The 13,643-nt window shown below is 38.7% G+C and overlaps 1 protein-coding gene across 2 annotated transcripts in view; it reads left to right on the top strand.

The window, feature by feature from the left end:
- The window catches only part of kitlga (kit ligand a), a 36,110-nt gene extending 24,804 nt beyond the window's left edge, over positions 1-11,306 (top strand). Inside the window, exons 3-11 of one of the 2 annotated variants that reach the window (XR_004332984.1) lie at positions 47-103; positions 551-703; positions 1,327-1,504; positions 4,500-4,550; positions 6,594-6,688; positions 6,931-7,040; positions 9,781-9,845; positions 9,976-10,559; positions 10,637-11,306. Coding sequence is in view for 1 of the 2 variants with exons in the window: in XM_032523015.1 (XP_032378906.1) it covers positions 47-103; positions 551-703; positions 1,327-1,504; positions 4,500-4,550; positions 6,594-6,688; positions 6,931-7,040; positions 9,781-9,811 (675 nt within the window). In the remaining variant the exon portion in view is untranslated. Of the gene's footprint in view, positions 1-46; positions 104-550; positions 704-1,326; positions 1,505-4,499; positions 4,551-6,593; positions 6,689-6,930; positions 7,041-9,780; positions 9,846-9,975 lie in introns of both variants that reach the window. The other variant, XM_032523015.1, reaches the window with a different exon arrangement.
- The last annotated feature ends 2,337 nt before the right edge of the window (positions 11,307-13,643 follow it).

Below are 13,643 nucleotides of genomic sequence, written 5' to 3'. Positions count from 1 at the left end.
ACTTTCAAATTGAAATGTTTTTGTACTTTTTCTTTTCTTTTCACAGAGACAAAATATTCCTAAAGATTACAAAATTCCTGTACACTACATTCCAAAAGAAGAGGTAAGATGATGTGTTATCCGCCCACTGTACCTCTTGGGGAATAATAAATTGGGAAGATAATTACCAAAATCAAAGTTCTAGATTTATGTAAAATTCAGCCTATTTACACTTCACCACCTTTTTACATTTTAAGTAAAAACCTGCAAATGAGCAGATGTCCTGACCATTACTCTGACAAGCTTTACATGTGTAAAGATTTGGAAGCTTTTTTAGCTATACACCTTCACGCTAAACTTTGGCTGACCTTGGAACTATCGTACAGTGTAAACATTGTATCATCTCCCAAAAGCAACTGTAAAGTAACATCCTGCTGGGGAGGATTATTAGACTTTGGTGGACATGCAGAGCTTAGTTGTTGGTGTTTCGGTAAATCTGATTAGCACACTCTGTATTAAATGACCATACAGTACTTTTCATTGCTTATTGTATGCCTTCTTTTTCTTCTAGGGAGGGATGTGTTGGGTAAAATTAAACGTCTTCTACTTGGAGGAGAGTTTGAAAGATTTAGCACATAAGTTTGGAAATATTTCATCCAACAGAAGAGATATTAGCATATTCAACCAAATGCTCGAAGAACTGCGGCTCAACATGGGGTCTGTGGTAAGTTTTTAGTGTGGTCGCACCGTAGACCCACTAAATGTGGCCATTAACATCTGAAAAACAGAAATAACATGTCCATAGATGCTGCTTAGAATAGGTTTGACATCTTTGAAATTACAGTTTTGTAATGATTTAAATATGTGAAGCTGAAATCCATAAATGGTTGTCATTTAAAGTAGCAAGAGGTCATTTAAATTATGTTCAAACTACAAAAAAGATGGCAGTCCATATTTGTACTTAAAACATTCTGATGTATGCTAATGTTATAGCTTAGGGGACACATGTTATACATGTAGCCATGTGTGGAGCCCAACTTTCACTAACACACCGTGTATAAAAGATCCCCTACAGACTCTGTTGATATGAGACAAAGCATGGCTGACTAACACTGACATCCAAACCTTTATCAGCCTGTTTCATTTGCAAGACGAGGTTCATGTATCTACTATAACTAGCTGCCCATTACTTCCATTATTTTCTCAATAAAAGAAATGCCATTGCTTTTTTGGGGGGATTTTAGCTCGAAAGGCAAGGTAATCCTCTCAACTAGACCCTTGAACTGAACTGCTTAAAGACATCAAAACAGAAATCTCTTTGAACTGTGTTTCCGGTTGTCTTTGCAGGAGCCGATCATGTATGATTTTGAGTGCCACTACAGAAAAGACAGGTGGCAGACAGTGCGGTACTTTGACTTTGTCAAAGACTTCCTTATAGCTGCACAGAATAAAGAAGAATCAGATGACTGTGATCCTCCTCCCTGTCCTACAACACAAGACACAGTAACAACAGAATATTCAACAGGTGAGGGTTTATGATATGTATTCTGCTTGCTAACGTTAGTACTTTTGCAACTTAGGATGTCGCTGGCACTTACATGACAATGACAAAAACTTACATTTTGAGGTGTGACATCAATGAACTAACAACAGCTTTTCTTGGTATGCATCGGGTTATGAAATCCATGACAAGAATGATCAATTTCATTCTACTATTAGAACAACCACTATCATCTCTTTCTACCATTTGGCCATTTGATGCATTTTAACACTTGTTTAGGCATAAACCAATCCTGTTGCATTTTTTAATGACAAGATCTTTTTGGAAATCTTCATTGTTGAAAATAATACATAATGAAAATAGCGTTAGCTGCAGCCCTACTGTGGCTTGATGCTATGTTTATGGATTGATGGATTTTGGTGCAGAGTTGTTGGTGACTGCTGCCCGGGAAAGCCCGTTTATTGCTGCCATTATTAACTTTAGGGTTCAAAGTAAGAAAGTGGGCGGATTGATTGATGTATTCCTACTGTCTAAATATTTTCACTGAGGGCTTTACTTTGCATAGAGCAGTACAGGTTTTTCAACTTTAATATAAGACCTGTCAGTTGCCATTCAAAGATGTTGGGTCCTTTGTACATTTGACCACTATTGGTTGACATACTCATCAAATCAGGTCAGGTAAATTGATTATATGACTCAAATTAGACAGTGGGTTTCAATGAAAATGTCTGTAAGTTTCAGATTCACAGTTCAGATGGTTTGGGAAGGAAGCTGGCCCGTGAATCTGTCGGGAGAAAGATAAAAATCACCTGATAGGCTGACAACAAGCCATTCTACGTGTGATCTGTGAGGTCCTTATCTGTCTTAATTTGCTCAACATTTTGTCACATTGATACCAGCAGAAGCTAAAGATTTGATGTTGAGCTGCAAAAGCTTTGAGTCAAGCTTTCAAAGGGTCATAAAATCCCACAGTCACGTACTTCCAGTTGTGTCTACACTGTCAACATGTTTCTTCAGAAAACCAAAGTAGTTGAACTGTAATGAAATGTGTTTACATCAATGTCTGTGGATTATCCGGATTAGCCGGAGCAATGTTCCTGGTGAGACACACGACAGATGTGGATAGCTCCAAAACCTCAAACACATGAATCCCAACAATCCCATACCACCAGTGATAAGTGAGAAAATGTGTTTTTTATGATTTGGGTTAACCAACTCTTTTACCGCTTTAAAGCGTTTTATTGTTGAAAACAGTACCAAACGCGGGGCCGACTGGCATCAAGATATTTCTGTCTGAGCTCGACCCGAGCCCAACACAGTTAAAATCTCTTTTTTTTCTCATAATAATTACACAAATTAGTCTGGTTGTTTGTGTGGAAAGCCTGCTTTCATTAACCCTTGTGTTGTCTTCCCGTCAAAATTGAAAATGAACACTTTTATGGATGCTTTTCACCTTTCATTTTTTAACTTTTTCTTAGTTTTTTGTCCCTTTTTTTTCAACGTTCGTCCCTTTTTTATCGCTTTCAACATTATAAAACACTAACTTATTAACTTAAGTTATTTTTGGAATTTATGGTCAATAAACCTCATTTATAGGAAATTATACCTAATGTTTGAGTTAGAAAAGCAGAAATTAGGAATTATTTAGAAGAAAATTAAAGGAAAGTATGTTGATGGATACTCACAGACTGGAATATGTCAACTTTTACTTAACTATTTCAAAACCACTTTTTTTTCAAATGCTATGAAATAAGATCCCCCAAAATTAATGAAAGTAGAGATTTGTACTTGCCAAAGAGTGTTGTGTGGAATCATTCATGTTATTTTGGGGAATTACATTTGGGTTAGAACATTGATAGAGGACAACATGAGGGTTAAGCAACTTTAGGAAGGCCTTTGGAAATGTCAACAGATGAGCGCATCAGCGCACACGGGGCAACAAGCACACATTAATGAGCTGTTTTAATTTAAAATGTTCAATGTGTTAATCTTTCCTGAATGCTTAGTTTCTGAATGTGGTCAGAAATCCAGGGGAATGGGACCAGGGGATTGTTATTTTAATAACGTTGGGGTTAAAATCACGTTCCTGGTGAGCACATGAAGGAACTTGGCTTTCTATCGCTCCTATGCCTACTTTACACACACACACACACACACACACACACAACAAACACAACACACACAACACACACCCACACACACACCCAACAACAACACACACACACACACACACACACACACACACACACACACAACACACACACACACCACACTGAACTCTCTTAAAGGAGCCACAGCACATTTTCGAACATATGCCTTATTGCGCTGATGTGACTGAGCCCGACCCGAACCCAAACATAATTATTTCTAATATCTGTTAAACCCGTCGGGCTCGGTTCGGGAACCCGCACCCTACTTCCCACAGACATCTTCTGAGCCCGTCGACAGATTCGTCCCGGCAACATTCCATTTACAAGTTTTGCTTATAAAACCACCGCCAACCTCTTTGGACTTGTGAACAGGCTCCTTTTTTTTTTTTTTTCTTTTTTTTTTTGGGGACAGATCTCCTGTGGCCGTTTCGAGAAGCTTTTAATCCACCAACCATTATTTCTTCACAGGAACTTTGCGAGATAAAAACTCCAAACAGTCTCAGCGCTTAGACGGCCCATTGAGACACGGCTGAGTCACAGGACTGGGGGGAGGTGTCCCCAGGTAGTGCATTTGAAAAGGAAGAAAAGGGCCGAAACCTGATTGTGTACGTGTTGATTACAGAGCAATCTTCCAATCTTTCGAAGCGCCAGAATGGTTGGATCAGATCTTTTATGTGTGTAGAAGGAGAGGGAGGGGGGGGGGAGGCACAAAAAAAAACGGCATTGAGTTGACTTTTTAGCACCTGACAATGAAATATTTTATACATACGGCACTAACCATCCATCTTATTTTTTGCTTGTCTACTCCTGTAACCCCAAACTCACCAACTCATCTCTTCTCTTTTTTGTCTTTTTCTTTTTTCTCCCAGATTCACCACTGCCCACCAATAAAGGCACAACGTGTGCAGGCTGCACTACAGGTAAGTTTGCAATTCTCAGTAGTTCTGTGAAATCAAGTGCCAGGTCTGGGATCGGGTTTGCTAAAACCAGCCCAGCTGATGTGTCAAAGTGTTTTTCCCACTTATTTCTTTTTTTTGACAGCAAGTCCACCCATTTTTCAAATATTTTCTTTCCTGTATGCCATTTATCTGGGTGCTCATCTGTCATTGATATCTGGCACTATACGTTTAAATTTGTCTCGGTGGACTGTAGAACAGAATTGTCCTTCGGGGGATAAGTATTGCTACATGTTTGTCTGAATGTGTACTTTCCCCGGAGCTGCTGTCACTTGATCGATTAATTAAATAATTCATGGATTGATGACAATCTGCGGGGCAAATTCCTCATCCCATTTTATGTCTTGTGTTTTATCTTGTGGGGGTTTACTCTACCTGCCTTGTTGAGACCCTCATTTCAAAGCGTGTTACATACCGTATCTCAAGAATACCTGTAGGGTATTTCTAAGAGTTAGCTTGTAATGTACATGTGTGTAGGATTTAGCTCACCCGAGTATGCGCCCCATGTAGAAGTCTTTGGCAGCGGCCCAGCTCATCCCATCTCTCTCCCCCCTTTCCTGCCTGTCTACACTATTGATAAAAAAAAGTATAATTCACAATGAATTAACTAATTGAGGTCATAAGTGGTCTATTTGATAAGCGACATCTCAGGGACGCCTGGAGGGAATTAAAGATTAAATTAGATTAAATTCCACTTTATTGTCATTGCATATGTCACAAGTACAGAGCACTGAAATGTAGTAAGTGTCTAACCAGATGTGCGTAATATATGAGTGTATATTACTACAGGTATGTACATTAGTATAAATTACATTACATATGGCCGAAATATTACTGCCTATCATTTCACAGAAACGTCTAAAAGTATGAAATTAAGACATGATGACATTTTATGTATAACCTTTTGTATAATAATCCGGAAATGTATTCCATCTCACCTGGAATATCATTGCAATATTTATAAGCTGTATGCAACGCAATTTCGTTCTGTATGCACTCTGTACATATAAAATGACAAATAAAGTTGAAGTTGAAGTTGAAGTTATGTTCAGGTTCAACTTCACTGTGATTGTGGTCTGCAAAAAAACACTTTTCTGGCCATAACTTCATAATGACTGTATTTCACAAATACTGATTGGTTACACTTATCTTAGTTGCCCTCCTTAAAACTGTAATGGTTGTATAGATCTTCTTTGTGTGTGTGTGTGTGTGTGTGTGTGTGTGTGTGTGTGTGTGTGTGTGTGTGTGTGTGTGTGTGTGTGTGTGTGTGTGTGTGTGTGTGTGTGTGTGTGTGTGTGTGTGTGTGTGTGTGTGTGTGTGTGGTGTTTGTGTGTGTGTGTGTGTGTTTGTGAGATGCATCCACATTTCTTTGCAGCCACATCCATATTTGAAGTGGCTACAACTTTGTGTATCAGAATCAGCTTACACAGTTTTATTGCTTGTTATAACACAACAGTAACACTGAAGGGAGTTTCGTCTTAGCTCAAACAGTGGCTCAGCCTAGCACTTCTTCTCTGGAAATGGAAAATACCAGGGTTTTTTTTCCTCTTTTGATGTTTGAACCATATACATGCAGAGTTTCACACAAGAATATTGTCTTCACATTGTTTTGCTGAAGTTTTTCTCTGCTTAAGGTGCATTTTTATTTTGGAAGCCAAGCATGGTCCAACATGAGATTTATACAAGTGTGATGGTCTTTAATGTCCAGTGTCTTTAATGTCCAATGTCCGCTAATAGACAATTCACATGTTACACTAAACAAAAATGTTATAATTATTAAAATAAGACATTAAAAGTTAGATGAACAATGAAAGGAACGCTAGAATGAGAGTAAAACGATCCCTGAATCACGACCCTAACATTTTTGGGTCAAATCAATTATCATCAAGGAGTAACAGACGTAACAAATAATGAAAAATGATTGCGATTGTTCTTGCTAATTTCAATTGCGTTACTAAGAACATTAAGAGTAAGAGAGGATAATCGTCTGTCTTTTTTTTGTCCCAGGTGAAACGAGCGCCCTGACTGAGGTGGTGGAGCGAAGCCTTCTCTCTTTACTTTTCATTCCACTCCTAGCGCTCGTATTCCTGCTCGTGTGGAAGGTGAGCTGACCTTTGACTCTTAAACATTTCCGGAGGCACTATGACTGTTTATTAGTACCCTATTTTATGGTTGTGTGATACCGCTTTGTTCCATGAATTTTTATGACAACCGGGCAAAGACCTTTCAGCTTTCTGCAGATGTTGTGCAGACGTTGTAGCTCTGAGTTGTGTTGATTACAGCTGGAATTAAGTTCCAGACTGAGAACCATTGGGTTAAAAAAAGATTTCCTATTCCGAAACAGGTCCGATCACGGAGGGATGAAGTGGATCTTCAGCAGAATCCGGATGAAGGCGGACGCTTCACAGGAACAGAAGCGACTGCAGCTCCACTAGATGCTGAAATATCAGAAAAGTGGGTTATTGTTTTTTTCATTTACCATCAATGCAAAATGTGAACAGGAAACTATTCTCCTCTAAATAACTCAGTGCCTGCCAAATGAATGAGTTGCTTCGTACCAAATGGCTGCAGACAGTGGCAGAGGCTCTGCTTTTACTAAGTCGTCCCCTAAATTAAAGTTTGGATTTTTATGTGTGATTGTTTTTCACATATTTCAGTAATTTCTCTCAAGGGTTTTAAGAAATAGATGCTTTAGAAGAAGAAGTACATGGTCAGAATATAGAAAACACAATAGTCATAATGTATCAAGGCATCAATATGGCTTTGACTGTTAAAAATGAGAGAAATAATAAATTGAGAGTAGGACAGTCATTTCTATTTAAATGACAATAGCAGGATGGGCAGAGTGGCGGCCATTTTACATGTACAGTGCCTTGCGAAAGTATTCGGCCCCCTTGAACTTTTCAACCTTTTGACACATTTCAGGCTTCAAACATAAAGATATAAAAATTTTATTTTTTGTGAAGAATCACCAACAAGTGGGACACAATTGTGAAGTGGAACGAAATCTATTGGATATTTTAAACTTTTTTAGCAAATAAAAAACTGAAAAGTGGTGCGTGCAAAATGATTGGGCCCCTTTACTTTCAGTGCAGCAAACTCACTCCAGAAGTTCAGTGAGGATCTCTGAATGATCCAATGTTGTCCTAAATGACTGATGGTGATATATAGAATCCACCTGTGTGTGTGATCAAGTCTCTGTATAAATGCACCTGCTCTGTGATAGTCTCAGGGTTGTTGAAAGCGCAGAGAGCATCATGAAGACAAGGAACACACCAGGCAGGTCCGTAATACTGTTGTGGAGAAGTTTAAAGCCGGATTTGGATACAAAAAGATTTCCCAAGCTTTAAACATCCCAGGAGCACTGTGCAAGCGACATTTTGAAATGGAAGGAGTATCAGACCACTGCAATTACCAAGAACCTGGCCGTCCCTGTAAACTTTTAGCTCAGACAAGGAGAAGATGATCAGAGATGAAGCCAAGAGGCCCATGATCACTCTGGATGAACTGCAGAGAACTACAGCTGAGGTGGGAGAGTCTGCATAGGAAACAATCAGTCGTACACAGCACAAATTGGCCTCATGGAAGAGTGCAAGAAGAAAGCCATTCTCAAAGATATCCATAAAAAGTCTCTCTAAAGTTTGCCACAAGCCACCTGGGAGACACACCAAACATGTGGAAGAAGGTGCTCTGGTCAGATGAACCAAAATCGAATTTTTTGGCCATGCAAAACGATATGTTTGGGTAAAAGCAACACAGCTATCACCCTCAACACACCATCCCCTGTCAAACATGGTGGGGGCAGCATCATGGTTTGGGTCTGCTTTTCTTCAGCAGGGACAGGGGAAGAGGTTCAAATTGAGGGGAGATGGATGCAGCCAATACAGGACCTTCTGAGTGAAACCGTTGGAGTCTGCAAAAGACCTGAACTGGGACAGAGATTTATCTTCCAAAAAGACAATGATCCCAAACATACGCAAAACTACAAGGAATGGTTCACAAATAACGTATCCAGGTGTTAGAATGGCCAAGTCAAAGTCCAGACCTGAATCCAATCGAGAATCTGTGGAAAGAAACTGAAACTGCTGTTCACAAACGCTCTCCATCCAACCACTGAGTCTCGCAGTTTTGCAAGGAAGAATGGGCAAGAATTTCAGTCTCTCGATGTGCAAAACTGATGAGACATACCCCAAGCGACTTGCAGCTGTAATCGCAGCAAAAGGTGGCTCTACAAAGTATTAACGCAAGGGGGCCCAATCATTTTGCACGCACCCATTTCAGTTTTTTATTTGCTAAAAAAGTTTAAAATATCCAATAGATTTCGTTGCACTTCACAATTGTGTCCCACTTGTTTGTGATTCTTCACAAAAAATAAATTTTTTATATCTTTATGTTTGAAGCCTGAAATGTGTCAAAAGGTTGAAAAGTTCAAGGGGGCCGAATACTTTCGCAAGGCACTGTACCATTGCAAAGAACTGTGACCGTTGTAGCGGGCTAACTCATTCATTTCTATGGTCAGTGCATAGTGCTGAGCCCCATTTTGTTGTTAATAACTAGTCAATTAACCACAGCATTTCAACGTCCATTCTACCCTCATTTTGTTTTTTTTGGCTATGATTTTTGTAGACTTCTCCATAACCGCTGGAATAGAACTGAAGTTTTCATTACATTCATTTAGGAAAACAAATGAATGGAATATTTGCCAAGCTAAACATAACTTTTGTTTTTCATGAATTAACAAGCAAAACAGCAAGGCAAGGCAATTTATTAAAATAGCACCGTTTTATACACAAAGGCAGTTTAAAGTGCTTTACATAAGAATAAAATACAACAAAACAACATAAAATTCAACAATCATAAAAACAAAGCAAAAACAAACAGTCAAAGACTTGACAAAGCATGGAGGTGTAGGAATGATTATCTCTAAATGACCTCAGGAAAAGACCTCTCAAACAAAAGTTTTTAAGTCTTGATTTAAAATAACAGGTTTGGGGCAGATCGTAAGTGTTCTGGCAGTTTATTCCTTACCTGCGTTGCGTCAAAACCACATAATGAATAATAGAGCATAGAAAAGCGATTGGCTTGACTCACCCCGAGATATTAAACGGTCCACATATTAACCAGTCTTCGCTGGTAAATCAGCCATGTTGAAGCAAAGTTTACTGTCTAATATTTTCTTCCTGTCCCATTACAGAAACAAGTTGAACGTCATTGAAATAGTGTAACGCTTCCACCCTTCCATGTTCTTCAGCGTAATTGGTGAGCTTTGTTTTCATTTATGTAAATCACGGACATCTGTTTTTTAACGTTTTGTAAATGAAGAACATCTTGTTTGAATCCTTACCTGACACTGAGCTCTGAAACCTCTCCCCACCCGTTTCTCTCCCAGGGTTCTTCTCTTTCCTCCTACTGGTGTCCAAAGGTGATGAAAAACAAACATTAAGCTGAAAGGTAAAAGGCGCTTCCTGACTACGATTAACGAGAGGGCAAATTCACAATTGCCCCGGCCGAGAGGCTTCCCGATGAACGACGCCTCCCACTGATGGATGAGCTTGCGTTGCTGCGCAGACCCCATACTTTTGAAAAAGACAGTGAGATTTTTTGCAGCGATAAACCTGCCCTTGCCACACCCCCACCCACTGGATTCTCTGGCTCCTGCTAATCATCCATCAACCCCCGTGATGCATTCTGAACTCTTGGAGTAAAAACATCCCCCTTCTGCAGGTTGCTCCATCCGCCTGTGTTTTTGGGCCCACCAGTTCATCATCAGACAGTGAAGCGAAGAGTTACTGACACTGGTTATCTCTTGGATGAACTGAGGCACAAATTACTACCTCTGGTGACCCTCATGCTAACCGCATCTTCAACCGCTCTACAGTTTCTTCATAGTCAAAAACTTTCCTAAAGAATATAATGTTAAGCATTGTAGTTCCAAGGCATAGTCCCATGGTTTGGTTAAGGCATGTACCCATGGTTGTATGATGTATTTATTTATTGGTGGCAGCACTGAGATGCTGCTGTTGATACAACTGACATGTTTCATTTAAGAGTACTTCTACTAAAGGGTCACATTTAAAGAACAATCTATATTCAAACACGTCGTAATCCCGACAAACACAGAACAGGTTACATTTCCTCATATGTTGTTGTTGCCGCCGTTGTCGTTGTTGTTGTTGTTGTTGTTGTTGTTGTCGTCGGTATATATGACTCGGCTGATATAGGTTGTACGAATGAATTACATGGAGAACAAAACGCATATATACAAAATCTGGTGCTTTGACTGACGTTTAGAGCATTGAAACCGGCAATGACATTCTGCTAACAAGTATCAGGGATGACTTCTGTGGATCCAGGGATTTTCTAAAACAAGGTGAATTCAAAAAGTAGTTAGACGCATGGAAGACAATGATGGGCCTCCCATAGTAAATGTTAGCTTTGCAATGCCTTTATTTTTACTTTTTTACTCATGTCACCTTTTATGCTCGCATAGCAAAAACTGTTACAGAGATTTGTTGACGTCCATTCCTCTACAAAAGGAAAAGAAACTATATTTCCATGTTTGTAAAAAAAAGAGAACGGATTAAATAAGATTGAATATACAAATGCTATATAATATAACATTTTTAATCAAGTTATCAATTCTTTATTGTTCACTCAACGACGAAATATATTTATATTGCTGACTTTGCCTTTGGTATCAGTGTTGTGCTTGTATAATAATAATAATAATAATAATAATAATAATAATAATAATAAAAAAACATTATAGACAATCTGGCAAAGTTAGTTGGTGCATTAATCAAGATTCAAATGCTAATAAAATGCTTAAGAGTGATACCACGGTTTATGTAATTTACAGGCATGCACCTGAGTTATTCTCACAATCCCCAAAGCTCGCAACAAAGGTATGCCTTGCAGACCTAAATATCAATTTTGCCTTAAAGTTGCGCCGTAATACACTGTCAAAGGAAAAGCACTGTCATCTCCTTCACACGTTAAACTGTCAAAAAGTCCTTTTTTTTTAACAGAAGCGTGGTGAGTTTTAGAGTTGTTTCTCTCCAGTTTACAAAGATCCATGTAAAGGGAAATCTTTTCCTGGTAGTCAAATCCAAACAGTTTGCATAAGATTGTTCGATCCAAGTAGCTATAGCAATTGCAGAAGCCCCGAGGCTCACTTTGATATAATCAATGTTCCCCATGCCTCCTTTCTTTTATGCACTCTCAGATCTGATAAGTTAGGAGCTGGAGGGGCTAGCCCTGTCTCAGAGATGACAAATCATATCCCAGCTGTCAGGAAAAAGGCAACAAGTTTAAAATATTTTAACGAGTTGACTCCCACAAAGCCTTGCCTAACGCAAAGTAAAGTAGGTTTATGATGGATGCTAGGTGTTGAGATGATGTATGACAGTGTGACTATGTCTGTTCGAGTATTTCTTCATGTTTGTGGTCTTATGTTATACCATGTCCAATCTTGGTTTTGTGCCTTGTTTTATTAGTGTGATTGACTGTGTGTAAATGTCAAAAGCCTGTCTTATGTTTCTGTGTGGTAGCAGAAAGTGCAAAGATAAGGCAGATTAAAAATAAAATCCTATGTTAATCCCACAATGGGGAAACTCACACTTTCATAACCCAACAGATATGATCCCCAATATCTCTCTCTCTCTCTCTCTCTCTCTCTCTCTCTCTCCTTCCTTCTTTTTTTAATGATCTCATGACATTTTAGATGGCTTGACCCATGCCCAGTTGATTCGGAAATCAGTGCTTCAGTATGTAAAAACTCTTATCGGCAGAAAAGCCCACAGTGGCTGGGCCATTTCTCTCCATTCATTACATTTTAGCCTTTGTAACCATTAGGAAACAGTTCAACTGGTAACTATGCTTGTTTCATGTGTATTTGTTCTATATGCTGGGAATTTTCTTATAGGAGGAGTACATTGTGCAAAATATGTGTTTGAAAAAAAAGTATGCCACATTGGTGTTCATATAGTTCAGACCTTTCAGCATCAATAGGTGGAATTCGTTGGTGTGGTACAGTATTGTTTATGTTTAACTGCAAGATAATTTAATTTATTCAAAATGCATTTTTGAACAATACGTTATTAGCGACATATATAATATGTACCATATTCTCTATGGCAGTTTAGAACAAATTCTGTGTTATCAAAAATAAAATACCACATGGGTGTTCATATAGTCCACATCATCAACAGTACTATTGACTTTTACCAGGGATATCTGAAATTAGTGGTGTGGGGAAATTAAGTTCTCTTATTTAATAGTCTTTAGCCAATTGTTTTTATTCAAAAATGCATTTTTGAACAATATTTGAGCATATTATCTATGGCAGTCTAGACCTGAGACACTTACTTTAATCAGCTTTAGGTTTCTCTCCTCAACATAAAGACTATTACCTGTAGTCCCCAGTATTCTGACAGAGACACAGGCTAGTCTAGCCACAACCAAACTAACAAACAAGGTATACTCTGTCAAAAGTTGCTTTTTATACATAGTCTATGAATATCATGAGCTGCAACAGGTCTAAGCTGTGAACGGAAAATAAATAACATGGTCTCCCATTTTCCTGTCTATTCGAGAGCCACAAAGTCTGTACGTCGAATGCATGGAAGCCAGAAACCAAGCAATTTCATGCATTAATCGAGAGAATGGCGGCCCTTAAATATTGTTCCTATGTGGGGTTTTTGTGTGGTCTTAGAGTGAACAAAGTTGCATCCTGAACAGTGCTTTCGGGCTAAAGGGATCCAGTCCATCTCACTCACTTCAGTGGGTGATTGAAATGGCTCTAGGCAGGAAATAAGACTGGGTGCCAAAAAAGCAAATATAATTATTGCCCGGTTGGTATTCTGGGTAAAAACTCTACTGTTTTCTGTATTTTTGTATAAATGTAAAGAAACATATATGAGATATGAATAAAGTACACATATTCATTCAATTGTTATTTTTAGTTTTGTTTGTTGTTTTTTATAATTTTTATAATTTCTAATCAAGCTTCTGTGCTGTGCGATCTTATCATCACGGAATGAAAGTCAATCGGGGGGG

Source organism: Etheostoma spectabile, chromosome 8, assembly GCF_008692095.1.
Source record: "Etheostoma spectabile isolate EspeVRDwgs_2016 chromosome 8, UIUC_Espe_1.0, whole genome shotgun sequence".
Taxonomy (NCBI): Eukaryota; Metazoa; Chordata; class Actinopteri; order Perciformes; family Percidae; genus Etheostoma; species Etheostoma spectabile.
Note: the sequence above shows the minus strand (reverse complement) of the source record. Positions and strands in the feature narration are given on the sequence as shown.